The sequence below is a fragment of the Telopea speciosissima genome, chromosome 1, assembly GCF_018873765.1.
Source record: "Telopea speciosissima isolate NSW1024214 ecotype Mountain lineage chromosome 1, Tspe_v1, whole genome shotgun sequence".
NCBI classification, from domain to species: domain Eukaryota; kingdom Viridiplantae; phylum Streptophyta; class Magnoliopsida; order Proteales; family Proteaceae; genus Telopea; species Telopea speciosissima.
In genome coordinates this window covers 66268215-66295043 of record NC_057916.1, presented here as the reverse complement: position 1 = coordinate 66295043, position 26829 = coordinate 66268215, and the positions used below count along the sequence as shown (strand labels likewise).

The 26829-nt window shown below is 39.7% G+C and overlaps 1 protein-coding gene across 2 annotated transcripts; it reads left to right on the top strand.

Annotated features, from left to right (window-relative positions):
• The first annotated feature begins 504 nt into the window (after positions 1–504).
• LOC122660935 lies at positions 505–26217 on the top strand. Of its 2 annotated transcripts, XR_006332808.1 has the most exons (9): positions 505–684; positions 3369–3457; positions 3552–3627; positions 22903–22952; positions 23035–23319; positions 23350–23358; positions 23844–23906; positions 25195–25233; positions 25899–26073. XR_006332808.1 is itself a non-coding variant. In XM_043856196.1 (8 exons), the coding sequence occupies exons 1-8, from the start codon at positions 540–542 to the stop codon at positions 26079–26081; spliced, it is 876 nt and encodes a 291-aa protein (XP_043712131.1). In that variant the 5' UTR covers positions 505–539; the 3' UTR covers positions 26082–26217. The 2 variants fall into 2 exon arrangements, 1 of the variants encoding a protein (XP_043712131.1); XM_043856196.1 differs by lacking the exon at positions 23844–23906 and having other exon boundaries at positions 25899–26217.
• Positions 26218–26829: the final 612 nt, after the last annotated feature.

Here is a 26829-nt window from a genome sequence, read left to right as displayed (position 1 = left end):
GAGGGGGGGTGGATCTCACCCAGACAGTGTGTTCAGGCAGGGGGTAAGTTGGTCATTTCTGATCCTATGAGATTAACCGGACGAAATGCACTGGACAGGGGACCCGAGAGGATAAAGATCCCGTCCATATTACTTTTTGCCTTAATATTCATTCATTTTGGGTTCTCTTAACTTTCAAAAGTCGCACCAGAGGGATACAAATTTAGTTAAATCAGTCTTTATGGACTTTTGGGAATGTTCATGTTCAAACTGAAGTCGCATCCTCGGGGTGCGATTTGATGCAAGAGGAAGTCCGATGGTGAAGAGGACAACGAGGGCAGGTTCAGGTGCTCGGTTTTGAGTTTCAGTGTGGAGTGAGGGGTCGTCGGGTCGGGAAAAACAAAAGTTCAGCTACTCAGGGGATTGAAATTGGAATGTCGTAATTTGTAAAAAGCCGCACTGACTCTATTCTCCAGTGTCAGTGTTTCCTTTTGCTTTGCCGCCGCGAGAGAGGGAGAGAGAGAGGCCAACAGTGGCCGAGACAATCTTACCTTTTGTGAATGGAGAAAAGTAAAAGTGGTAGACCGCCTGGTAAGCTTGCAATTCAAGTAGAGAATCCGTTCGCTTTGAAGGTGGGCCAAGTTTTCACTGGCTTTGGCATCGGTTGTGGTGTTGGCATCGGCGTCGGACGCCCTTTAAACTTGGGTAATTCTTTCCTTCCTCCTCCAAAACTAAATCTAAAGTGTCTCTAAACATGAACTTCCGGGGATTTCTCGGTGACCCAGATGGTGAAAATAAACATAAATCAAGCGGTTCCAGCCCATGTAAACTCTTCTCTTGTTTCTGTCTTTTAAGTTTCTTTCTTTTGAGGATTTCCGTGTATAATTAAATTGAGTTTTACTGATTTATCTGAGGAGGAGTAAGAATATCAGATAGTATATAATGAACCACTCGTTCATTATGTACATTCGAATAACTCTTAGAAACATTTATACATACATATAGTGTGCCACCAGGGGTATGACAATGTATATTCTCATTTACCTCTCAGAAGGGATGATGATATCCGAACTCATTTCTCAACAGCATGGCATTGTTATCTGTATATTGTTTTTCGGTCACAAGAAATATGTTTTTAAATTTCACCAAAAAGTATTTGTTTGAGATCAGCTTCATGTAATTCTCTTCTTTTTGATGGATCAAAGTTTGAACATGTTCATGTAGTCAATCATTTATAACCAAGTGGTGCTATTGAGGCTCAAATAGTTGCTCTGGGTGCTACATTGGACCTTTTAACCCAGTGTTTTGATATTAAGCAGATGTAGGGTTCTGAGCCCCCCATTTTTATAAGTCGCAACCTGACACGTGATAAGTTGCCACCGATTTCTATTTGAATTGGAGTGGAATCATTTGACATCTTCCAAAACCCTAAGAAACTGTCTTGGGAAGAAGAAGCAAAAATTGTCACAAATGTTTGAGTTTTGAATTTTTTTTATTCAGGAGTCTTCTACATTTTAGCTACAATAGGCAAGGTTCATTGATTTTCTGCTATCTTACTGACTAAAAGAAGGGGAAAATAGTAAAAAATGAAGATCAAAGAGCATTCATGGCCAATTTCAAATAGGCTGTAGGATTCGGCATTAATTGGAATCAGAGTCAGCCAGTTGCGATTCCAATTCTTTAAACCATGCAAACCCCCCCCCCCCCAAAAAAAAAAAAAAAAAAAAAAAAAAAAAAAAATCCTACCCTCAATTTTATTGATAGTAATGGTTGATTTGTGGTCATTGCTTATTTATTCATCGTAATTTAATAGTTCTGTACTTAAAGAATGAAAAATATTACTAAAGATTTAATTTTCTAACATATGAATATCAGACCTATAATTATATATATTTTTAATTATATTTATTTGTGTAACGCCAGAGCATCATGTATAGATTGTTGCGATTGTATGTCATTCCTCATTTTTGAAACTGTGCATGAATGACAGAGAGTTCATGTAGTTTCTACCAAGGTATAAAATATCGCGATATATCGGTATCTCAGGCCTACCGAGATATGTCAAAATTTCGCCGAAATATTGCATTTTTTCTGCAATATTTCGGCAGTCCATCTCGGTGGGTTTGTGGCCAAATCTAGGCCTGATACTTCATGGACACCCTTATTTAAGCTAAATAAACACATTTAAACCTTCATATTGCAAAAAAATGACCTCAAAGTGGTGTTTTGGGCTTGCACCCTTGATTGACAATATACGGTCGCTGACCCTAATGTATAAATAGTTAAATACACATTGATAAGGCAGTCAAAGACATAAAAGAAATTTAAACAAATGAATTAAAACTCATAAGAAGTGAAAAATCCTTGGAGGATGAGCTTGGATGAAGCTCTGACGTGTTTCCGGTGACAATCCATCGGAAATGAAGAAGAACAATGCTTGGATCCAAGTTGGAAGAGTGGAAGAAAGCAAAAACAGAAGCAAAATAGAGTTATGGAGGTCTCTGCAGGTCTCGGTCGAAATTTCGACCGAGACTTGCGAGATATGGTATTTATAGCATGGGTCACTTGACCCTTTAAGTGGCATATACCATATTTCGGTGACATACCCAAATGTTCCGAAATGTCCTGAAATATTGTCGAAATATGTACTTTTTTTTGTTTCGTTTTCACATTTCGTCTCGGCACTACTGAAATTTCCAAAATTCACCGATATATTGGCGAAATTTCGCGAAATTTTGTACCATGGTTTCTACTAAATAGAGGAATCCTATGGCTTTTGTCAACATCTCTATGTCAATAAGTGATACTTATTGTTTCATTTCAAGCACTTCCTGTCATTCATAGCATAGCCTTATCAACCAATTCTATTGATTTGACTGACATGATTCATTTTTTGTCAAATATTTTGCTTGGAAATTTCTTTTTGGCGTGATAAAACACAGCTGGGTGTTCTTAAGGCAAGTTGAATATTTGTGAGACCTAGATTGGCCACAATGCCTTCCTGATTCATATTCCTTTTATTTTTATTTTTCAATATTCAAAATCCTATCTGTACCACTCATTTTTATGTTTTCTTAATGGTCTGGAATCTATTATTCCAGTTTCTGCTAATTTTTTTTGGTAAAAATCATTGTCTGTGATTACTGCACTGTAGACTGCTAGTAGGCCCCTAAATTTTCCATTGCACCTTATAGAAGGATAGAGAGACAAAAGAATAAACATCTCTTTTATGTTCTTGTCATAACCCAAGAATCTCTTTATTTGGTTGGATGAAATTGGCTGAGTAGCCTTAATTGATAAATGACATGCTGTCACTGAACAAAGTTTCTGGCTAGTGTTTTTCATGGTTATTTCAGTTGCCAACTAAATTTGGAATTGATCTGATGCAGGTGCAATTCCTGCATTGCAGCAAGTTATGAGTGCCACCAGAGGTGCAACAGATGCTTTGTCTGGTGTCGGGAGCCATGTCAATAGCACTGTAAGTCAAATCTGTGTTTTCTTTTTCTGTTTTTGTATTCTTTTAAGTCTTGTATGACTAAAAGGGTCTAATGGTGCTCCTTCTATCTTTTTAGTTGAGAAGGTTGGGAGCAAAGAATATTGAAGCTGGTATTGGTTGTGGAGTTGGTTTTGGTCATGGCTTTGGAGTTGGTATGTTCTGTTTTTTACTTCTGAGTTGAGAATTAGAACTAAATACTGTTTGTCCTTGAACTTTAACAGCTGTGTTGAAACGAAAAGCTAGCATTTTTATTTCATTGTAAAAATATAAAATTGAGGAAATCCAGATACCTTCTGGTTAGAAATCAAGAATGATCTAGCAAAAGCAGTGCTCTTATCATGCTTGGAGGCAGGTGCACCATTTTTTTGTGTTTGAAGTCGATGATCTATGCAAATGTACACTTGATAACATCCTTTTGTACTGCTAAAGGAGAAAATAGCTGTCTCATTATTTTTATGACTGTTTTCCAAATAATTGTTGAAGCAGTAAAGATGAGCATCTATAAAGTTTTCCCCAATAGAGGTGATGATCATGTCTGACTTGTCAACATTTTGTACAATGAAGTGCCCCTATTGTGGAACAAATAGCATGCCTTTAGAGGGTAGACTTGAGATTTGCTCCTGCCTGGTCTCTTTACACAATTGTAGTCTGCTTTAACTACCCCAATGAAAATTGTCATAACGTCAGAGATTAGAGAACCAGCAATGGAGAGAAGAAGAAGATGAAATGAAGAAAGAAGAAACCGAGAGAGGGAAAAGAGCCAGAACACGATAGAGAGAATTGGCTTTATCATTACTAGCTATAGCTTCATATTGATAAACTACAGACTCTTATTAGGGATCCTACTAAGACTAAGAGTGGCTGATTAACTACAATGTACGACTAATAACAATAGAACCAAATAACTTCCTAAATCTAATTACAAAAGGAAACAACTAAAGAGAGAGAATAACAACTAAAAACAACCAAGATATTAGATATGATCCTACGGTACACTGTTTCCATGGATGTCCATGGAACACCACCCCACGATACACACGAGTAACTTCTAGCATGTTCCATATTTCCGCTCAGCTACACCATTCTGTTGGGCAGTATAAGTGCAACTAGTTTGATGTATCATTCCATGATCATAACAGAAGTTAGATATTTCACGTTGAGTATATTTTAAAGCATTATCTGAGCGAAAAACTTTAATTGACACACCAAATTGAGACTTTATTTCAGAATAAAACTGTTTAAAGTAAATAAAAATTCAAAACAATCCTTTAACAAATATAACCACGTCATCCAAGAGTGATCATCAACAAAGGTAGCAAAATAAACAAAACCTAATTGACTCTTGACATGACATGGTCTCCATACATAAGAGTGAACTAAGGAAAACAAAGAAGAAATACGTGTGATGTAGATCCTGGCCAGAAGAAGCAGAAGAACGAGACCCAGCTGGCCCTTCGAATCAGGTCCTTTTGGGCCAGAAATGGACCAACTCGAGCCAGCCCAGCAGTGCTCCTAGAAGCTGCCTGAAGATGCTCCATGATTTTGACAGACTTTTCCCTTGACCAGTCAACTAGGATTGCTGCACCTTAGTTTCTATTTTCATGATTGCAACCTTTAGTAGTTACTAAATTTACTAGTTTCTAATTCTGTTTCTTGCATGTTGGCTGAACTATAAAGCCTTAGTAGTTTCTAATTTTAGGTAGTTTCAATTTCCCTACTTTCTATTTTCAATTAGTTTCTATTTTTATTGTAAGTTTGCCTAAGCTATTAATAGGTCCCCTATTGTAAGGAAGAAACAGATTTTGAAGAATAGAATTTCAGGTTATGCTAGCCATTGGTTATGGGATATTATCCTTATTTCAACAGCAGGGATAGCTGTGGGTGAGAGACCCATGCTGAGAAAGCCATTCTCCTACCCCCTTTTTCTACTATCTTCTTCTCCCTTCTCCTCTTTTCCTTGCCTGCTCGATTTCTCTTACTGCTGCTGTCATTCTAAGATTTCTTCAAGTGCTGTGAAGACCTCTGGAAGATCAGAATCAAGTCTCAAACAAGACCAGAACTGCTGCTGTTGCATCAATTCGAAGGGAGACTTTGAATACTTTGCGGCTCTGCTGTTCTGCCCAGGTTTTGCTGCAGATTTTAGGCTGGGATATATCCCCAACCAACCACTGAAATCAATTGATATTTGGAAGGCTGAATCACGCCATCAAAGGCTACATTCGATCCTTGACTTGAAGCCCAGTTTCTCACTGGTTTGGCCTTTAGTCCCTAGCCTATGAATTTGGAAACTCCTTCACATCTCACAAGTTAGCCATTGAAATTGGTTGAAATTTTCAGCAGAGATTCCCTCTGTCCCTGCTCCACTTGATCCAAGTTTAGGTGTCTTCCCATTGCTAGTTTGGTTTTTATCCACTGAGTTCTTTCTAATCTTGTGGCCTGTTGATAACTTGTGATCTGGACATCCTATTCTGTCCCAGTTTAGAGGGTTTTGCTGAATACCCTAGGACCTGCACTCAACCTTGCTATCAACCCTATTGAGTGGCTGGATTTTGGATTACAACCTAGGCCTTACATCTGACTTTCAGCCCTTGCTTGTACCCTGCTGTTAGGGTTATTTTTGATTAACTGCCATGAGTTTGTGGGTTTATTTGGGGCTAGGTTAACCCTAATATAGTCTTACATTAACATGGAGCATCATAGTATTGGATATGTATGTCCATCAAACTCGGTTTACTTTATATTGAACCTTTTATACATTTTGGTTTAATATTATCACATGAGATATAAACTTTTTGAGCAATGTATGTCTATAAGTTTAAACTTAAAATGGTAGTCACGACTAGGGTTTGGGCTGGACACCCTTATCATGTGGTTGTCACATTGGGTATGCCTAGACATGGTAATGTCAGGGTACAAATGTGAGTAAACGTATTAATGTGTATTGGCGAAGAATCTTTTTTTTTTCATTCCCTCATGTATCACTACTGGATGTACCTGAGAGGGCCTTGTCACTGCAAAATGAGAACGCATTCGTGGTTTGTCAATGACTAAAGTTCAAGAGAACCGAAGCCGGTGTTTTGGGAATGCGGGAACATTTTGTGAGTGAAAGAGTTACTCAACATGGTCTCCACTGCTCGATTGGGGAACATCAAGGATAGTTTGTCTCTGGATGGTCGAATGAGAATCAGGATCCTGTACCGTTTTAGAAATGGTTTGCAAAACTTATTTTCATATAAAATGATAAATTTTTTTTATGTATTTGATTAAAGAATTTAATCGTGTTTTGCAAATTCCGATCACGTACACAAAATACTAATATAGACATGTACTATGGAACGGGGTTTTGCAATATTGAGATATATGCCCTAGATTCCATAACGATGATGTTGTTTAGTGGAGTGTTGGAGCATAATAAGTTGTTATTATGCGGGGTATTTCTGGGATTTGCTAATTAATAATTGATCTATTTAATTTTAAATGAGTTTGATGCATTTAATTAAAAGCCCATTAAAATTAAATCTATTAATTGTTTTATTTCCCTTTTAGATTCTTCTTCTTCACCAATTAGAAGCCCGTCATGAAAGCCCATTAGTTTCAAGTCAAATTAAGAGGAGAGAAAGTGTCAGACTATATAAACACAAGGAGGGTGGGACGGCTGCCTATGCTTGGCCGAATTTTCCAGCCTCCCCCCTCCACACGAATTTTCTCTCTCCTCTCTTCTCTCTTGTGCTCTTGTCCTCTTTGAGTGGAGAGCCAATTAGGGTTTTGGAAAACCCTGGTGTTTGTGAAAGATTGGATCTTTCTGGTTTTCGGAGAAGCTGGTTGTTTGACTTGGGAATCTTTGGTTGCATCAAGAAGATTTAAGAAAGGGTTTCTTGAAGTGCTCGTTGGGAGAAGAACCATTATCTGGAGGAGGAGCAACACTTGAGGCTCTCCAGGTTAGCGAATTTTGATGTTTTTAATTATGCATTTAGTTTCTTTTATTTGATATTCATGGGATGCGAAAGAACACCCGAATCGATCTCTTTCTGCTGTTTATTCAGGTATGGGATGGTTTCCTCTTTCCATGAGATGGAAAAGAGATGATCTTTTCTTTTCTTGTTAAACCCTAATTTTTATGGGACAAGAAAAGAGAAGGGTTTGTTAAATTTTTATACCAAACCCATAATTCCTTTTTATTGGTTTCCCATGAGCGACCATGAAGATGAGCCCATGATTGCCTAACAGACGAGAATGAGGTACGATAATGCTTTCTAAGCTCACAGGCTTCACACTCAAGACAAAAGATATTCTTGTAATTTGGTTGCTAGAGCTTAGAAAGAGAAAGGTGTCCCAATGGGTAATGCCACTGAGGAGGAGAAAACACACTCGAGGTAGCAGAAGCAACTGTAGTAGTGGTTCCGTCAAAATAATAGATGCCATCCTTCTCACGCCCTCCACTGTTCGTCGTCCTTGTTTGGAAATCCTGAAAAATACAAGTAGGATAAAAGGTGACTGAGCAATTTAATGATTTCATCAATTGACTAACAGAAAGAAGATATAAAGCTAAGTTAAGAATATGAAGAGCATAATTTAACATAAAAAAAGAAGGTAATGAGACACAACCAGAAGCGGAAACTTGAGTAGAGGAGCCATCAATGAGTATGACTTCAGGTGGGTATTTAATTTTCTGAAAAGAAGAAAGGACATGGGACTTACCAGTCATATGAGAAGAGGCACGTGAGTCAATGACCCATGGTGTGGAGGAAGATGAGGCAAGGAATGTGTCAGTACCTAAGTAAGCAATAGTAGCAGTTGATGTAGATGTAGATGTAGATACAGATGTCTCGATTTTTCTTAACTGATTTAATTCATCTCTTAATGAAGAGACATGTTGATTGCAATAGTAGCAGTAGATGTAGATTTAGATGCAGATGTCTCAATTTGTTGAATCCGTTTTAGTAACTGATTTAATTCATCTCTTAATGGAGAAGCATGTTGACTACCTCTAGATATAGAAGCAACGTTGGCATCAGAAGGTGACACCACTGTAGGACCCTAATCAGAAGTGACAATGTTAGCAGATGCTTTTCCCAGCATGTATCGAGTATGATTCTGCATCCCACAATGTGTACACTGACACATGATTTGATCCGGTGGCTGTCCTTTGCCTCGACCACCACCACGACCTCTGCCTCCCCATGAACCATGACCTCTACCAGGAAAACCAGTACGACGGTCACAACCGCCATTGTTTGAAACAAGAGCTGAATTATCTTTAGAGTATGTGGAGTTAGATTTTGCAAAGAAGGGAGACACAATACGTTGAATCCGACAAAAAGCTTCATTTATTGATGGTATCTTTTTGCCTGCAAGTATTTGGGTTTTGACTGGTTGAAGATCAGAGTCTAAACCAAACAAAAATTTAGCACCTGAAATTCAGCATGTTGAGATTTCAGAACTTCAATATCAGTGGACAAAGGTTGATATATGTTGAGTTCCTCCCACATGCCCTTTAAGGAACTGTAGTAGTTGCTAACAGATTTTCCATTCTGCCTGAAAGAGATAAACTTCTCATATAAACCAAATACCTTGGACATGTTTTTGTCTTGAGAGAAACTCTCTTTGAGATCATTCCAGACACCCTAGGCTATGGTATAAAACATAACATTGGCAGCCACAGAAGGCTCTATACTATTCCACAGCCAGAAATATACTGTGGTATTGTCCGCTGTCCATTCAGGATACTCAGTAGGAGTGATAACAGGTGGTGGTTTAGTCAAAAAATCCATTTTCCGCTTGGTGGTGATATAAACTCTAACCGCCTGTGTCCATAGAAGATGATTGGATGCACCACTAAGTTTGATAGATGTGATTTGGACTCCGCTGCGGTTTTTGAATCAGCCACGACAGATGAACGATATCAACTAGATATAAGCAGATGTAAGAAGAAGCAAAGTACTAATGAAATAACCTTTGAGATATAGCACCACACAATCTACCAGCCACCAATAAAGTCAAAATCTGGACAGAAACGATCGGCAACAGAATTCCAGAAGAACATTGTCTGATGTAACCCGAAATCAAGTAATATATAGTAGGTAATAAGGGGATAAAAATCCCACAATATCAATCTGTTCCGATGAAGATATAGAAATCAGCAGTAGTGAAGATCAATTCTGAAATCACACCCAGATTTTTTGGGTGATTTCAGAATCAGATGAACAAGGTGTCTGATTAACACCAAACCAGAATTGAAGAGGCCTCTTTGATAGGAGAAATAATTCCCAGAATATCAGCTTCAGTTAATGGCTGGATTCTCAGGCCAAGAGAATCTCAATCAACAAAAAAAACATTAAAAAAAAACAAAGATATTCTGCAATAGTTAGGAGGCTGAGATTAGCATCAAGTAAGGGTCAAAGGCTCTTACTAGAAGGTTCAATAATGACCTAAAATTTCTGAACAATCTGCTGGTTAGATGCAAAGATCTGATCACATCAAAATTCTGCCAAATATGCCCAGAAAACAGAGTGCCACCAGCAGCTATGAAGAGGGATTATGATACTTGTAAGTAGATGAGCCTATTGAATCACTGTTTCTTGTAGTATATAGAAGGGAAACCCTAGTTTATTTCCATATACTCAAACTAGGGTTTCATGTACTAGGTAAGTCAGCTTAAGTTGCTGCAAACCAAGGATGAGGATCCTTTTTGGACAACCAAACCAAAAATTTATTGAGAGAGAAGGTGAAGCTAACAAAGCTCTGATACCATGTGATAATATTGGAGATTAGAGAACCAGCAATGGAGACAAGAAGAAGATGAAGTGAAGAGAGAAGAAACTGTAATGTAAGGTTAATCTACGAATAAACTAACCCTAAAATAATCCCCACAATACAAAGGCATGCAGCAACAAATCCTAACTAAAAGCCATTCTAGGCTAGAAAATCAGAATTAGAATGTAAACACCAATATAGAACAGTTCCAGGAAAATCAGACAGTAGTTTGATGTCAAATTTGGATTGAAGGAAGCTGTAGAGGTTCCAGTAAATCCCTCCAAATATGAGCCTTGATGGATCGAAGGCTGCTGAGTTATAATGAATTGAAATTGCAGCAATAACTTGAAGAAATAGAGACCCGCAGGTGCTGAACTATTTCAGATTTTTCGAAAACAGGCCTTAGATCAGGCCCTCTTAAGGATCAAAGGGAGCTCTGGTACAGGGGAATTGTTGGAATATGTACTCCAGAATACCGTGGGGGTATTCTGGTCCTTTTGGGGTAGTTTTTATGTTATTAAGTGTATTTAGCTTATGTCGGCTATGTGGGTTTTAGTCCCACATCACCTAGCTTAGACTATTTGTAATTTCCCCTCTATTTATAATAGAGGGGCTTACCTATCAATATAACAAGCCATTCAATTATTTTATTTCCTCTCTTTAACCCATGGTTCAACCAACATGATATCAGAGCTGGTCTGATCTCGGTTAGAAAAAGAGAAAAAACCCTACTCCATCTCTCCAATCGACCTCTCCTTCTCTCTCTCTCTCTCAGCTTCTCTTTCTCTGGTTTTCTTCTTCTTCTCCTTGTAAGGGGGCAGCACTAATGAGGTAAAATCCCTGACCAATGATTTAGTTGCTGCCCTCCTCCATTCTATCTACTTTTTTTATAGTAAAATACTGCTGGAATCATCTTTGCGATTTGGGGTTTTCCAGAATTTTTTGGAGATCGACTTCCTATTACTATTGAAGGCTGACCTTCCACCATTGGAGCTCCCTATGCACCCTTCTCCAGCCCCTTTCTACCCTATTCCATTATCCTCATTCCCTATTTCCTTTTTCTCCAAGCTTTAATTAATTCCAGCCACCATACCCTAATCGATATCAACTTGTCAGGGTTTTTCAAAACCCTGACTCCAATTGATTTTGGTGTTTCCTTTTTCAGATGCAGCTGATGTTTTGGGGGTGATTCTCTATTACTACAAGCCCTACTCGACTTAAGTTTGGACCCTTTCTAATGGTTAGATTTGTTTCTACAGCAAAAATTCCTTAACCTGCTAATTTGGTTATCTGCCAAAAACCCTGACTTTCAGGTTTCAGTTTTTGCTAATTTTTGGAGGGCTGATTACTCCCACTTCAAAGACCAATCGACCTCAATATTGCACCTATCCAAGTTTTTTGAAGACCCCTACCCCAATCGATCTCTTCTTTTCAGGGTTTTCCAAAACCCTAATAAAAATCGATTTGGGCTAGGGATGTTTGCTGCTGTTCGAGTGCTTTGGAGGTGGTTCTAGCATTAAAAGAGAACTCTCCTTCATTAGTTCAAGGCTTGAAGAAGGTCCTTTATCTTTGGTGTAGTCTTTAATGCTGCCCTGCTCTACTTCGCGATTTTTGGAGTCTCTCCTCTTTAAAGATCAGGTCTCACTCTTACTAGAGATTGATTGTTCACCTTGGAGGTTTCATTCTAGCAGCCTTGGTCAACATCTATTACATGTCTACATCAGCAATTATAGCGCCCTTTCCCTAAATTGATCTCAATTTCAGGGTTTTCTAAAACCTTGACAACAATCGATTTTAGGGTTAGGGTCTTCCTATCAAGCTCATATTTTGAGGAGAGTCTTATACATATCAGAGGAGTATTCAACCCATTTTTCAGCATCATTCATCAGTTATTTTTGGAAAAAATTCAGGTTCATTCTTATGGCTCGATTTTTCCAATTATCAACCTATTTTCCTTGTTCTTATGTGGCTGGCTGCTTCAACTACCTATTGGATCTGCTGAGTGATTATCTTATATTGCTGGTTTTGTTGAGCTTTACTACTGTAGAAACAGATTTGAATTAGGTTAATGCTTGGATGATTAGTTCATCCCAAGCACATTGTATTTATAACTATAATGAAATAGTAAAAATAATTACATAAGCAATGTGGGCTTAAACCACATAAGAAACTAACAAATAATAAAGGAAAAAAGTCCAGAATACCCCCACGGTATTCTGGCCCAATATAACTAACACTCCCCCTCAAGTTGGAGCATATATATCATGCATGCCCAACTTGACTAAGATAGGATGAAACATCTTGCTACTCAATCCCTTAGTGAACCCATCAGCTAGCTGATCAGAAGACTTCACAAAGGGAACATAAACAAGGCCAGCTTCAAGCTTCTCCTTGATGAAATGTCGGTCAACCTCTACATGTTTCGTGCGATCATGCTGGATAGGGTTATGAGCAATACTAATGGCCGCAATAAAGCATCATTGGAAGATGGACAGCAACACCAATATCCTGCAATAACCCTCTAAGCCACAGAAGTTCACAAATTCCTTGTGCCATTGCGCGGAATTCGGCTTCAACACTAGACCTTGCCACAACATTTTGCTTTTTGCTCCGCCATGTGACAAGGTTTCCACCCACAAAGGAACAGTAGCCAGAGATAGATTTCTTGTCAGGAGAACCAGCCCAATCGGCATCAGTATAGGCTTCAACCTTTAAGTGACCATTGGCAGATAGAAGAATTCCCTTTCCTGGAGTAGACTTCAAGTACCTCAAAATACGACGGACCGCATCCATATGAGAGGAATATGGATCATGCATGAACTGACTCACCAAACTCACAGCAACTGCAATGTCAGGGCGTGTGTGGGAAAGGTAGATTAGTTTGCCTACTAACCGCTGATAGGCACCCTTGTCAACCGGCTCACCCTCTTTCTCCCTAAGTTTTGTAGTAGCTTCCATAGGAGTATATGAAGGATGATAGCCAAGTAGCCCTGTCTCAGTCAATAGATCAAGGACATATTTTCTTTGAGAAAGAAAGATGCCCTTTGAAGATCGAGCAACTTCTATCCCTAGAAAATATTTTAGGGGACCAAGATCTTTGACCTCAAACTCACGGCCAAGAAGAATTTTCAAATCCCTGATTGCAGCATCATCATTACCAGTGATCACAATATCATCCACATAGACTACGAGAAGAGTAACCTTGTCACCAAGTCGTCTGATAAACAAAGTGTAATCAGCATTGCTCTGCTTGTAACTTGCTGAAATCATAGCCTTATGAAATTTGCCAAACCAGGCCCTGGGTGACTGCTTCAAGCCATAAAGGGCACGCTTCAATTTACAAACCTTGCCCTTAGTCCTGTCATCAGAGAAACCAGGTGGAATGTCCATATATACCTCCTCCTCAAGCTCCCCATGGAGAAAGGCATTTTTGACATCTAACTGCTGAAGATCCCACCCAAGATTTGCAGCACAAGATAATAACACCCTGACAGTGTTGAGCTTTGCCACTGGTGCAAAGGTCTCCTGATAGTCAACTCCATAAGTCTGAGTGAACCCCTTTGCAACCAAACGTGCCTTGTACCTGTCCACCGAACCATCAACCTTTTGTTTTACTACGAAGACCCATCTACAACCCACTGGTTTTTTCCCTGGAGGAAGAGCCACAAGATCCCACGTATTATTTTTGTGTAGTGCTCTCATTTCTTCCAACATTACTGTCTTCCACTTTCCATCTGTAGATGCTTCCTGCCAATTTCTAGGAACCGAAACAGAGGAAAGAGAAGATACAAATGCACAAAAAGAGGGAGAAAGAGAGTTATACGAAACAAAATGAGATATGGGATGTAAAGTGCAAGTCCTAGTACCTTTGCGAAGTGCAATAAGTAGGTCGGAAGGAGATGGATTACCAGGAGATGTAGGATCTATGTCTGGAGCCGGCAATTGGATGGGTACTAGTGCTATAGTGGGATGCAACTGCCCTCTTGTGGACCTTCCCCTTGTATAGGTGATCATGTTGGAGTTGTCAATTCTCTTCTGAAATTCACCAATAGTTCTCTGGACCGGAGTCTGCTCCCCCTGAGTAGGAATATTAACAACACTGTTTTCTATGGTCTCCCCCTGTAAAGGATTCCCATTAGGTGAGGAAGGAACAGCCAGAGGTTGTTGGGAGGTCTCCAAAGTAGGATGGGCAGCATCCAAGGGTGGATGGGAAGCATCCAAAAGGGGCTGGACAGCAGCCGTGGGTGGTAAAGAGTGCTGGGCAGCCAGAGGCTCCTCAGGTAGAGGAATCTCGAAAGCTACATCTTCGCCAGCACTCTCCCCCTGAAGAGGTGGCGAAGAATAATAAGAAAGGGACTCATGGAAAACAACATCCATGCTAACCATGGTACGGCAGGAAGGGGGATGGTAACATTTATAGCCTTTCTGGGTTGGAGAATAACCCAAGAAAATACAATGGAGTCCTCGAGGTTCAAGTTTGCTGGGAGATGTAGTATCTCGAGCATAACACACACAACCAAACACCTTGGGAGGCATAGTAAAGGAGGAATTACCAATTAAAACATCAGAGGGGCTACGGGAGTGAAGTACCCGAGATGGCAGCCTATTGATGAGATAGGCTGCCGTGATAACCGCATCCCCCCAATATTGAGATGGGACATTCCTCGCAAACATTAATGCTCTGGCCATTTCTAACAAGTGGCGGTTTTTCCTTTCTGCCACACCATTCTGGGCAGGGGTATCAACACAACTAGTCTGATGAATGATTCCATGGTCAGCCAAATATTTTTGAAATTGTGATTCTTTATACTCTGTTCCATTATCACTTCTCAATATTTTGAGAGTAGCCTGGAACTGACTTTGGACCATTTTATGAAAGTGTTGAAAGCATGAAAAAACTTGATTTTTGGTGTGCAAGAGATAGACCCATGTGTTCCTAGAATGACAATCAATGAAAGAGACAAACCACCGATGGCCAGAAATAGAGGGTTTACGATTAGGGCCCCAAACATCAGAATGCACTAACTCAAAACAAGAAGAACTTCTTTTATTTGAAATAGGATAATTTGAAAGTGTCTGTTTGGCCAGAACACACGCCTCACAAAAAAAGTCATCCTTAGTATGTAGGGTGACCAAACTAGGAAATAAATGTGCTAAAATTCCTAAAGGGGGGTGACCTAACCTAGAGTGCCACTGGTAGAGTTCAGAAGAGACCATGAAGTTCTGGTGTAGTGGAGAAGGTAATGGTGGTGGTAGGGCTGAAACATGGTCGGGTTGGGCCGGGCTTTCTAGTACGGTAGCCCAACCCTAAGTCCCCTTAGCTGGGCCCAGGCCCGACCCGACCCTAACTCAGGGCCAAAAAAATCCAACCCTGACCCGCCCTCAGGGTCGGGCCGGGCCGACCTTGATTGGCCTTGATCATGGGGAGGGGAAAAGAAATGCATGGGCTGGAATGGGCTAGGAAGAACATTATTAATTTTACATAAAATAATAATATAATAAATTATATTATAACACTTATTATCTTCATATATAGTATATTATATAAAAAAATGTGGGTGAAATTTAAAGTTTATAATGTATAAATTATATCAACATATATTTTATAGTATAACTTAAATCAGGGTCAGGCCGGGCCGGGCCAAGCTTAGCTCAAGGCCTCAACCCTAACCCGACCCGACCCTAACTCAGGGCCAGAAATTTCCAGCCCTGACCCGCCCTCAGGGCCAAATATCTCAGCCCAGACCCTGTTTGGGCTCAGGGTGGGCTAGGGCGGGTTCGGGCCGACAGGGCCAAACTTGCACCCCTAGGTGGTGGAGAGAAGCGACCATCATCAAGCAGGTACAGTCCACTGTGCACTTTACCCAATCCAATCGTCTTCCCAGAGGCCAGATCTTGAAACACACAATGAGAAGGAAAGAAAGTAACTTTGCAGTTAAGATCACGAGTAATACTACTAATGGAAAGAAGGTTAGTAGTAAAATTAGGAATGTGCAAAACAGAAGTTAATGGAAGGGAGGAAGTGCAGTTGATGATTCCCTTTCCAGAGATAGAGGAAAGAGAACCATCAGCTACTTTGACCTTGTCCTTCCCAGAAGTAGGAGAGTATCGATGAAACAAACTAGAGGAACCGGTCATATGATCTGTAGCCCTAGAATCTATGATCCAAGGATGGGAGGCTACAGAAGCACAATGACCGCCAAAAGGAATACCTGATTGGGCAAAGTGTGAACCTGAATGAGCGGAAGAATTGGCAGTAGCTGATGTAGTAGAGGTAGCAGCAGCAGAAGACCTCAGCATACGTCGAAATGCCTGTAGCTCATCCTGGGATAGACCAGGGTCAGTAGTAGGGTCTGTAGTAACAGTCTCAGTCTGATGGGCCTTGGGCTTTGTCTTAGTCTTGGTCTTGGCAGCCCGTTTTGCTTCAAAGTCAGCTGGTTTCCCATGAAGTTTCCAGCACCTCTCCTTGGTGTGATATGGTTTTTGACAGTGCTCACAAACAACAGTCCCTGTAGTAGAATCACCAAGAGAAGCAGTGCCAATAGGTGTAGGAGTGATGGGGACAACAGCCTTGAGAGCAGATCTGTCAGTAATAGGAGGATGTAACATGGCAGCCCTACGGTTCTCCTCAGAAGAAACCAATGCATAAGATTGTTCAAGTGTGGGAAAAGGTGTATGGCCCAACACTTGAACACGAATGGGATCATACTCCATATTCAAACCAGCTAGAAAATCATAGACTCTGATCTTGCCCACATGTTTCTTATAAGAGGCAATATCAGCAACTGTAGAGGGGTGAAAATCAGAGTAATGATCCAACTGTTGCTACAGGCTACGGAGAGAAGCATAGTAGTCCGAAACAGAAAGGTCTCCCTGAGTAGTGTGAAGGACCTTCTTTCGAATTTCATAAACTTGGGCATCATTGCCAAGCTGTCCGTAGGTCTCCTTGCAAGCAGCCCAAATCTGGTCGGCAGATATCAGAAGAAGAAAATTATCTTGTAAAGTCAAGTCATAGAGCCTGTGAGGTAGGACATGAGAACACCATTATTGGCCAGCCACTTAGTCTGATCAGGGCCTTTATCACTAGGCTTAACAATAGTGCCATCAATATGGTCAGTGAGGCCACGGCCAGCAATGGCAAACGAGGCTGATCTGGACCACAGAAGGTAATTTGAGCCATCCAGTTTGATGGGGTTAGGTGGACAGCTGTGATAATCTGTCTTGTGATTGCCATCATGAACAGAAGTAGCAGTAGAGTTGGTAGTCACCCATACCGGCAGTAGAGAAAGGCCAAACAACTTCAAGTAAAGGCCCAAACAAATAGAACCAGCAGCCAAAAAGGAACCTTGATCGATTATGGTTTTTAGGGTTTTGAACAAAACCCTAAAGTGATGGAATCGATGGATGAGCCTAGGCTGCAATAAATAATATCAAAGTGGCTGAAAAACTGAGGTAGAGAAGTCCTTAATAAGAGAAACACATCTCGAGAAAAATCAGATCCAAAATAAACAGTCGGCAGCCCAATATCGATAGAATTAGGGTTTAAAAACCCTGTAATGATGAGATCGATCTCAAGGTCTTCACACACCAAAAACAGATCTGTAGAAGCTGATATAGCTGTCGAAGGAGCCCTTATAAGTGAAGAAAACACCTGCAAAAAATCAGCAACAGTGGGCAGCAATAACCCTAAGATCGATAGATGTCAGGGTTTTGAAAAAAACCCTGATAATGGAGGAATTGATCTCAAGGAAGTCTTCAATCTTGAGGAATAATTTCTGAACCAATAAAACAACAATTCTGCAGCAGCTTCTGGTCTTCAAAGAGAGGAGAGGAGCCCTTGTATCTGATGTAGAAGCAATCTCCAAGAAGGAACTGAAGAACCAATATCGCAGCAGTGTTGATTGGAGTCTGTCGAACAGAATTATAAGTCATAAATGAGGTAATGGGGGTAGCAACTGGATCGCATGATTACCTCATCAGTGCTGCCCTATATGGGAATGAAGAACAAGGGAGAAGAAGGAGAGAACTAGAAGAGAAGAAGATCGAGAGAGAAGAAGAAGAACAAAAACCGAGAAAAATTGGTGTCCCTAGTTTGAAATCTGCTCTGATACCATGTATAAACAGATTTGAATTAGGTTAATGCTTGGATGATTAGTTCATCCCAAGCACATTGTATTTATAACTATAATGAAATAGTAAAAATAATTACATAAGCAATGTGGGATTAAACCACATAAGAAACTAACAAATAATAAAGGAAAAAAGTCCAGAATACCCCACGGTATTGTGGCCCAATATAACTAACAACTACATACCTTGCTGGTTCTATTGATTGGCTTCTGTAAGCATGACTGGTTGACATGTTACTGCTACCTTTATGTGGACTACTGCTGCCCTATTATTGAGACTGAGTATCCTACTATTGGAGATCGAATTTCTTTCATTATTGAAGACTCGAATCTACTACCTTGGAGATCAGCTTATTTGGGATTACAACAGTATGTTCCCAGGTTATTGGTTGCAACTATGAACCTATTCAGTTATGTGAAGCTTTTCTGGTTCATATCCGGCTTACTTTGAGAGCTTGATCCTAGCATTGTTCACAAATTCAGATCTGATCCAAGCTTTGTTGTCCAAATATCTTTGTCAGTTCTATTTAGCATGTGGGAGTTTATAGTTTGGAATTTTGCACACTAGTACTTCCTTGTATGAAGATCGATCAAGTTTATGCAGAATGGTACCTTCTCCTTCTACAAATTAGACCTGTTTTTTTTATAATTCAGATCTGATCATTGGAGATTGGTGTTTTGGAATTAGTTTGATCGATTGAAAGAAGGTTGTAAATTACTGTGTTGCTTTGTCCATGGTTCATTATCCCACTGCTTCTTTTCCTTTCACCACCTCTCAAACCATACCTTTGGCATATACCCATACCCTCTTTGGAAGTTTATGGTATTCTCTAAATTGCCATTTCTTCTCTTTCCATTGCCCTTGGCACCTTTTGGAAAATTCTGGAATATTATGTTTTTGCCCTATCACGTACATCATCTCTGTTATGTCCACGTGTACTACACGTGAGGGGGGGATTATGTACAGTATACTGCAGCCATTGTAGAAAGCAAAACTTGCAGGAACACTTGGTGCAAAACATAGAAGATCAGAGTTTTCACCATTGCCAATGGGTATCTACTTTGTTATTGGGGTGAGTTTGCCGTAAGGGGGAGATTGGTATTAAATATTGAAGATGTTTGGTTATTGCCTGCCTATATGAGGTTCTATAGTTGGGTTGATTTTTTCCGTTGCTTGATCTTTTTTGCTGCTTGATTCATCTGCTCGCTACCCTAGTTACTTATCTTCAAGATTATCATTTAGAGATTCATCACTGGACAGCAATAGAAGATTGGTGAAAGCTGCCTTTTTTGGAAGACATTCCAGTCCCGGTTTGCTGATCAAGTCTGCCCAAGTTTTGAAGATCTATTTTTTCAAGTTCTTGAAGGTTTATTTGGGAGCTGCATTCGTCTTGAAGCTGGATTTTGCTACAACTTATTTTTTCCCATTTTGTTCAAGTTGGGCATTAGTACCTTGTATGCGCCAACTTGAGGGGGAGTGTTAGCATTATTATGAAGTTTTTTTTTCCTTTAGTTCAAGTTGGATTTTCTTTCTTTAATTCTTTGTATAATCCAGCTTGAGGGGAAGTGTTGGAATATATACTCCAGAATACCGTGGGGGTATTCTGGTCCTTTTGGGGTAGTTTTTATGTTATTAAGTGTATTTATCTTATGTCGGCTATGTGGGTTTTAGTCCCACATCGCCTAGCTTAGACTATTTGTAATTTCCCCTCTATTATAAATAGAGGGGCTTACCTATTAATATAACAAGCCATTCAATTATTTTATTTCCTCTCTTTAACCCACGGTTCAACCAACAGGAATGGAATCCCAAAACAACAGCTCAAAAGAGGCCCTGGTTGCAGAGACCGGACAAGTTGAATCAACAACTTTAAATTAGAAACTAGCCGGCTGCAGGTATCTCTGACTTCACAGATCAGCAACTGGGTTTCAACAATTGTATAACCTCGAGTTGAAGTTCAAAGGAGATGTTATGTATGTCTCGAATTCTTAGACCTGTTTTGAAGAATGACCCGCTCCGACATTTTTGGTAGCTACCCGAATGGAACTTTTTTTGAGATCTGTGATGGTAGCGGAGGGATAGGCCCAAGCACGGAGCCAATCACTGATCTCGTTGGGGGTGCGGAGGCGAAGCCCCGTGATCGACCCGAATCCGATGGAGGAGTGTTTATGTTCTTTACCTGCTTTTATTGAAAAGATGAGTGAGATTTGGGGTTTTCGTTTTAGAGTTTTTGGGAGAGAGCAGCAGCGCCGTTTTGGGTGTTTTTGAGAGATTTCCATTGTAATTTTCTCCGATTTGCATAGTAAATCATCTTCGCCTTTGCCCGTGGATGTAGCACACCATACTGGTGTGTGAACCACGTTAAATCTCCATGTCATCTTGCTCTGTTTTTGTTTTCTTTCGAGTTTTGGTTGGTGTTTGCTCTACAGGAGACTGTCAACTCCACACAAAAGAGCTCAGTTGCTTAGTTTAGGACAAAAAACCAAAAATAGAAGGTAGGGGAGAGAAGGGAGATCGAGTAGGAGAAGGGGATGGGGATAGGTGGCTCTCTCAACCCTGGTCTCTCACCAGTTAGACTCTCTCAGTCTCTCAGCCTCTTTCAGGACAATCAATTTGCTAAAACCAAGTTTTTTCATTCAACTAAATCGGGGGTCTCTAAGGACCATTACATTATATAGATCCTTAGTGCTGACTGCTGAGAATAGAAAAGTGAATTGCTTGCTATCCAAGCAATTGTTACATCAACTTAGGAAACTTAAAAAATAGAACAAACATAAAAAGGAAACTAAATACTTGCAGCCTAAGGCAAGACTCAAATTTAGAAAATAACAAAAAATAGAGGGAAATCTCCTAGAAGACTCAAAATAGAAAGTATAAAAATAGAAGGTAGATCTTCTAGAAGCCGTCCAATCAACTCTTGCTTGTGTTGCAGTCAAACTCGACTTGATATCTCCAATGGGCCCACAAGATCTTCTAAAAATCATTTTCAAACAAGGCAAATATTGGCTGACACTGTTCATGTGAACAGTATTTTGGTCTTCAACTTGGGTCTTCTAGAAGGGCTGGGCTGGACCAACCTAACCCAGGCTCGGTTGGACCAGCTGCTAGTCTGGTGCTTCTTCTTCCTGCAGTATTGTAGCCCAATGAAGGGATCTACATCAAACTGAGAGAGGGAGAAGAACCAGAACACGATAGAGAGAACTGCCTCTGTCGTTATCAGCTATAGCTTTATATTGATAAACTACCGACTCTTAGTAGGGATCCTACTAAGAGTGGATGACTAATTAGTAATTACAATATATGACTAATAACAATAGAACCAAATAACTTTTTTTTTGGGGGGAAAAAAAGAATTCATTACCAAGAAGAAAGAGGACTACAAAAGACCCCAGCAAGGGGAAAGAAAAACAAACAAATCACAAATACACAAACAGCCCCGACCTCAAACAGAGGAAGAAGGGGGTTGGAGAGAGGAAATGGGAAGGCCCCAGGATACAACAATATGCCTGTTCCTTGGGTATCAAAATAAAAAAATTGGACAGCAGAGAGCTTTGTTTTAATATCGAAAGAAATGGCCCCCCAAATCTGACAAGAGACCGAGAGTTGGAGGTTCATTTCTTGATGGTACATTCCATCCAGATGTGATTGATTACATCACAAAAGGCAAGTTTTCCCAGTGTCATAGATTGAAGAACCATCAAAAGTCATATCAACCCAAATCCACTCTCTTGCAAAAGGAAGGATTCTCCGCCTACGGGGCCAGCATTTATTGAGGATGCCTTGCCAAATGGAAAGGGAGAGGTGCCTATGGCGAAGAAATGACTGCATTGGAAGGCAATTAGCGAAGACTCACCAGGCTGTAAAGCAGTGTCTGGGGATGTGATGCTTGAACCAGAGAAGCTTCCTCCAAGGAGCCAAAGGACCTGTGGCACGAATGAGATCCCAAGCAGCTTTGGAGCTAAATAGGCTGGAGGTTGCGGGGGCCCACAAGACACAATTATCCCTCCCAGAGGGTTTTCTAGGGATGGAAGGCAGGGCATCCCACACAGAATTAAAAACAAGATGAAAAGTGGGGGGAGGGTCCTGATCATTATCAGAAATGATATCAGCTACCAAGGATTGCCTGTTCGAACCGCAGTTATAAAAAGCTCTGGAAGAAACTGTGTGAAGAAGAATTCCCATAGGGTGACAGTGGTCCAATCAGAAGGAAATGACTAGAGAGAGATATAACAACTAAAGACAACTAAGCTATTAGATATGATCCTACGGTACACTGTTCCATGGATGTCCATGGAACACCACCCCATGATACAAACTTTAACAAAACTACACCTATATACTGTACAGTGTAGTTCATATGTTGGGAAAGACATTTTTCCCATTTTGTATGCCTTTTATCCTTATAACATATATCAATACAACTTATTTTTGTTTTTGATGCAAAGTCAATATGTAACCTTTTCTGACGTCCACTGATTTATACAATAAGATTCACTTTTTCAGTTTATTATCGATTGGGCTAAAATATTTATTATTTATGGCAGGCCTTGCTGTAAAGCCTGGTGTTATGCAACATATTCAATCTTGTTTTGGAGTATGCGATTCTCTCTCATTTTGTTTCATACCCTGCATCACTTTTCCATTCATATAGCTGTAATTAATCTCCTTTTTTCTAGGAAGCAATGGCAAGCTTGATGCTGAAGTTTGGGATTGTTCCTGGCTTACAAGTTGGTCAGAATGTCCTCCTGGGTTCCTTGCAAAATAACATGAGCATGGTAGGTGAGACCTCAATACAAAATCCAATTGTAAATATCATACAATCAGCATCAAAAACCGTGGAACACACTTCTCAAGGCTTATCAAGGGTGGGAACTAAGTACGAAGCTTTTACATCTAAAGGAGCTTCAGTGGATACATTCCTTGGCACTCAGTCAGAAAAAGTTGTCAGCAGTTTCTTGCAGAACCCCATTCTGAAAGAGGGTGTGGAGCTTAATGAATTGGTATGTGACACAAACAATATTGTACTTTGTGGTTTCATCTGTACTTATTGTTCACTACATTCCCATTAGGACAAAGTTTTCTTCCACCCATAGAGGACGATTCACTCACCATTCTAGGGTTCACAAACCCCTCCTAGGGTTTTAGTATGTTCCAAAATACCCTCCCGATCTTCTGTCACCTCAAATTACCCCTTGCCTTATGAACCATATGCCTCAGGTTAACATTAACACATCAGATTCCTAAAATTGTCTAGCATTTGTGTATATATATTTTCAATTTTATCTACTTTTGGAAACGGCTAGATGACATTCATAGACATTTGGCGATCACTTTATTTGATGCTAGGGGTAATCGGGTGACATGATTTTCATTGTTGATGAGGGCATGTTTGAGGTGTTCATGATTTTGCAATAGCTTGACTGTAGAGTATACTTTTATTTGGTCAGAAGTAGTTCTGATGCAGGAAACCCATTTATCTTATCAGTTTGTGTTTTTTCAATGGGCTACCTTGGGTAGGATCTTCAATCCCTGTTGAACCCTTTTTGAGGTTTCTTCTTCATTTATTGTCTAAACAACCATGTGAGCTTCCTTTTCTTTTTTGTGAGGGGAAACTGTTGAAAGGAAGACAGCTCTCCAAGGCTCCAGGCTGTGTTAGGATAGAATTACTTTCTCTGATCACGCAAGCTAGGAATGAGAAGTCTTGAGAGAGAAAGGTGTGATAAAATAGGAAGGTATATCTCTGTCAGGGCTGGGGTACTTTAACTTTAAACCAGTTATCTATCTGACATTTTCTTTCTGTTTTTTTAATGAAAATTAATTTGTCTGACATGAAAATAATCCTTAAACAAAATTATTCTTTTTTTTTGCTCTAAGCATAGTTGTCAAGGCGACCCAAGGCGGTGGAGGGGCGCCTAGGCGACAAGGCACCCTAGTGTCCCTCCCCTATTCGTATATATCTAGTATGGACACATTACAAACATTATAAGTAAATTAACATCTAATTAAACAGAACCACATATAAATTAACATCCATTATAAGACTGACTGATTGTTCACAATAAACTAACTGTAAAAACCAGCAGTTAAATATAAATTGAACAAAGAAGATATTTCAGTAATTTAGTTCAATGATATTTGATATGTCACATAGGATCAGAATAGTTTCTATGAGAGAATTAGCAATAAACTGTCACTGTATAACTAGATACAACAGTATAACAAGGTTTAAGATTCATTGATTCCATGTATCGCAAGCATTATAATCCTGTACACTGTCAAATAATAAGGTTAGGAAAAGAATCTACATATAACTAAAAAAAAAACACATACACACAAAAAAAACAGCATGAGGCACCAGCCCCGCCACCTAGACAGACCAAGGCATCTAAGGTGACGCCTAGGCAATGCCCAGGTGACCCAAGGCACCTTACCTACATCTAGTAAGGTGAGGCATCGCCTCGACACCCCGAAGGTACCTAGACCCCTAGGTGATGCCTTGACAACTATGTTTCTAAGACATCCTTAATACTGGTCTGTCACACATTCTTAATTACATAAATCACCTTGGAATCAGTTTCAATTTGAATCTTCATTAACTGGAGATGCATATTTGCATTTTACAAGGAAATCTGCAAAAAAAACTAATTTGTCTACAGATTCTGCAATCCCTTTAATCCCTTGGTCCACTCTAGTCAGGGTATAGGTACCACAGGTTTGTAAATTAATAAGGGAAACAATGTTTCATTTTATCCAAAGCTTATCGATAGTTGACATGAGGTGTATTATTTCTATGAGAAGATGATATTCTTATGCCTGGATTTTTTTTTATTGTGTAGGCTGGGCGCTTGCGTTCAGAAAACAATGTTCTTCAAATGGTGAGCTTTTGTTGGCTGATATCCTCTTGTCAGTGTTTGAAGTCTATTTGAATCAATAGTACTTCCTGTTTACATATAGGCCTTCAAAACAATGTGGTTTTTGTGACATTTTCTTCAAACTCAGCAAGTTAGATGAATATCACCGAGTAGTACTCAGTTGCAAAAGATAAAAATGAAGTAGAACAAAATACTTGTTTCTTTCTCTTTAGAACATGACATCTTTTTAATCACATCTACCTAAACCCTTGAAACACAATGTGGATGGTAACCTACCCAGAAAAATGGCTAGTTAGATGAAGTGATGAACATCAATATACTCACTGTTCAATGTTTCAATCTGTATACAGACATTTTTCTCAGATAATATCTTATACTCAATCAGAGCAAATATTCACACTGTAAAGTCAATGAGTAGCTTAGATCACCACCACACTGTAGGATAACCTAGAAAAGGATAAAAAGATTGTTAGATGCTTTCTGTGTCCCCTTGAATCCATCATCCCACCTGTTGGGGAAGGTTCCATACGCCAGGTGGTAGGACATGGTCCCCCCCCCCTTTTCTGGCAGATATGGTCGGTTGTCAGCCATCATGTCTCATCATTCTATTAATCTTCCATCATGTGTTATAGTATCAGCGAACTGGGATATGATATCTATCTTTTCAGGTATTGAAGCATCAACAAGTTATTGAAGAGCTAATGGAGGAAAATGAAAAGCTTCGTCAGATACTAGTGGAAGAACTGAAAGTTCCACATAACAAGCTCCAAGTCAGCAACTCAAGAATTAAATCTCTCAGCCCATGTTCTGATTGCTTTGAATGTCGCAGAAGACAAAGAAAACTAAAATGAATATATAATTAATACTTTGCCAAGTACCAACACTGCTTGCAGTTTTAGTTCCAGCATTGACCTTAATTTTCTTGGCTAATACGCACATTCGACCTGCAGTCTGGACTTCTGTGTTAGTACACACACTCAAGGTCAGGTTTCAAACCACTTTATTTTACATGAAAATCAATTCCATTAAACAACACTAGCATTTGATGATGGATAATCTCAGAGAGCTTGTTGATAGGTTGATTAAACATAGTCACCTCCTCATTTCTTTGATTCTTCATATTCCGGTTTTTCATCATGAAGCCAACTAGATGATCATAGAAAAGTTACTTGTGCCCGTTGTTACCTTTTTTTCGCATGTTGCAGCCTTGTTATTTCTTGTACCTAACATTGTTTCTTCCTTTGTATGACTAGTGCACATTAATTAACACAGTATCTTTCTTTTAATACCTCCCTGTGGTGTCAGTCCTTGTTATGTTTCTCTCATTTTATGATTACCTCATTTCAATTAAGGAACTTAGTTTCTCATTTTTGTTCTTTATCAATGTGATTCACTGATCAACAGAAAATGGAACTTTATTGGCCTAACTCTTTGAGCTGGATTTCTCCTCATACTCAATGCTTCTGATGCTCAAGCATGAGGATCATAAAACATGAATACAGAGGGACAATTGCTTTGTCATCACAATTCATTCATTGATAAATTGGGCATGAATAGGCCTAAAAGCAAGCCATATGAAACAGTCATAACCACTTGACT

What these genes read in the sequence shown, in the direction of transcription:
- LOC122660935 (XM_043856196.1), top strand. Translation starts at nt 540, where the DNA reads ATGGAGAAAAGTAAAAGTGGTAGACCGCCTGGTAAGCTTGCAATTCAA. An exon ending in GGAGCCATGTCAATAGCACT is followed by an intron (nt 3,458 to 3,551) that starts GTAAGTCAAATC and finishes CTATCTTTTTAG; the next exon opens with TTGAGAAGGTTGGGAGCAAA. An exon ending in TGGTCATGGCTTTGGAGTTG is followed by an intron (nt 3,628 to 22,902) that starts GTATGTTCTGTT and finishes TATTTATGGCAG; the next exon opens with GCCTTGCTGTAAAGCCTGGT.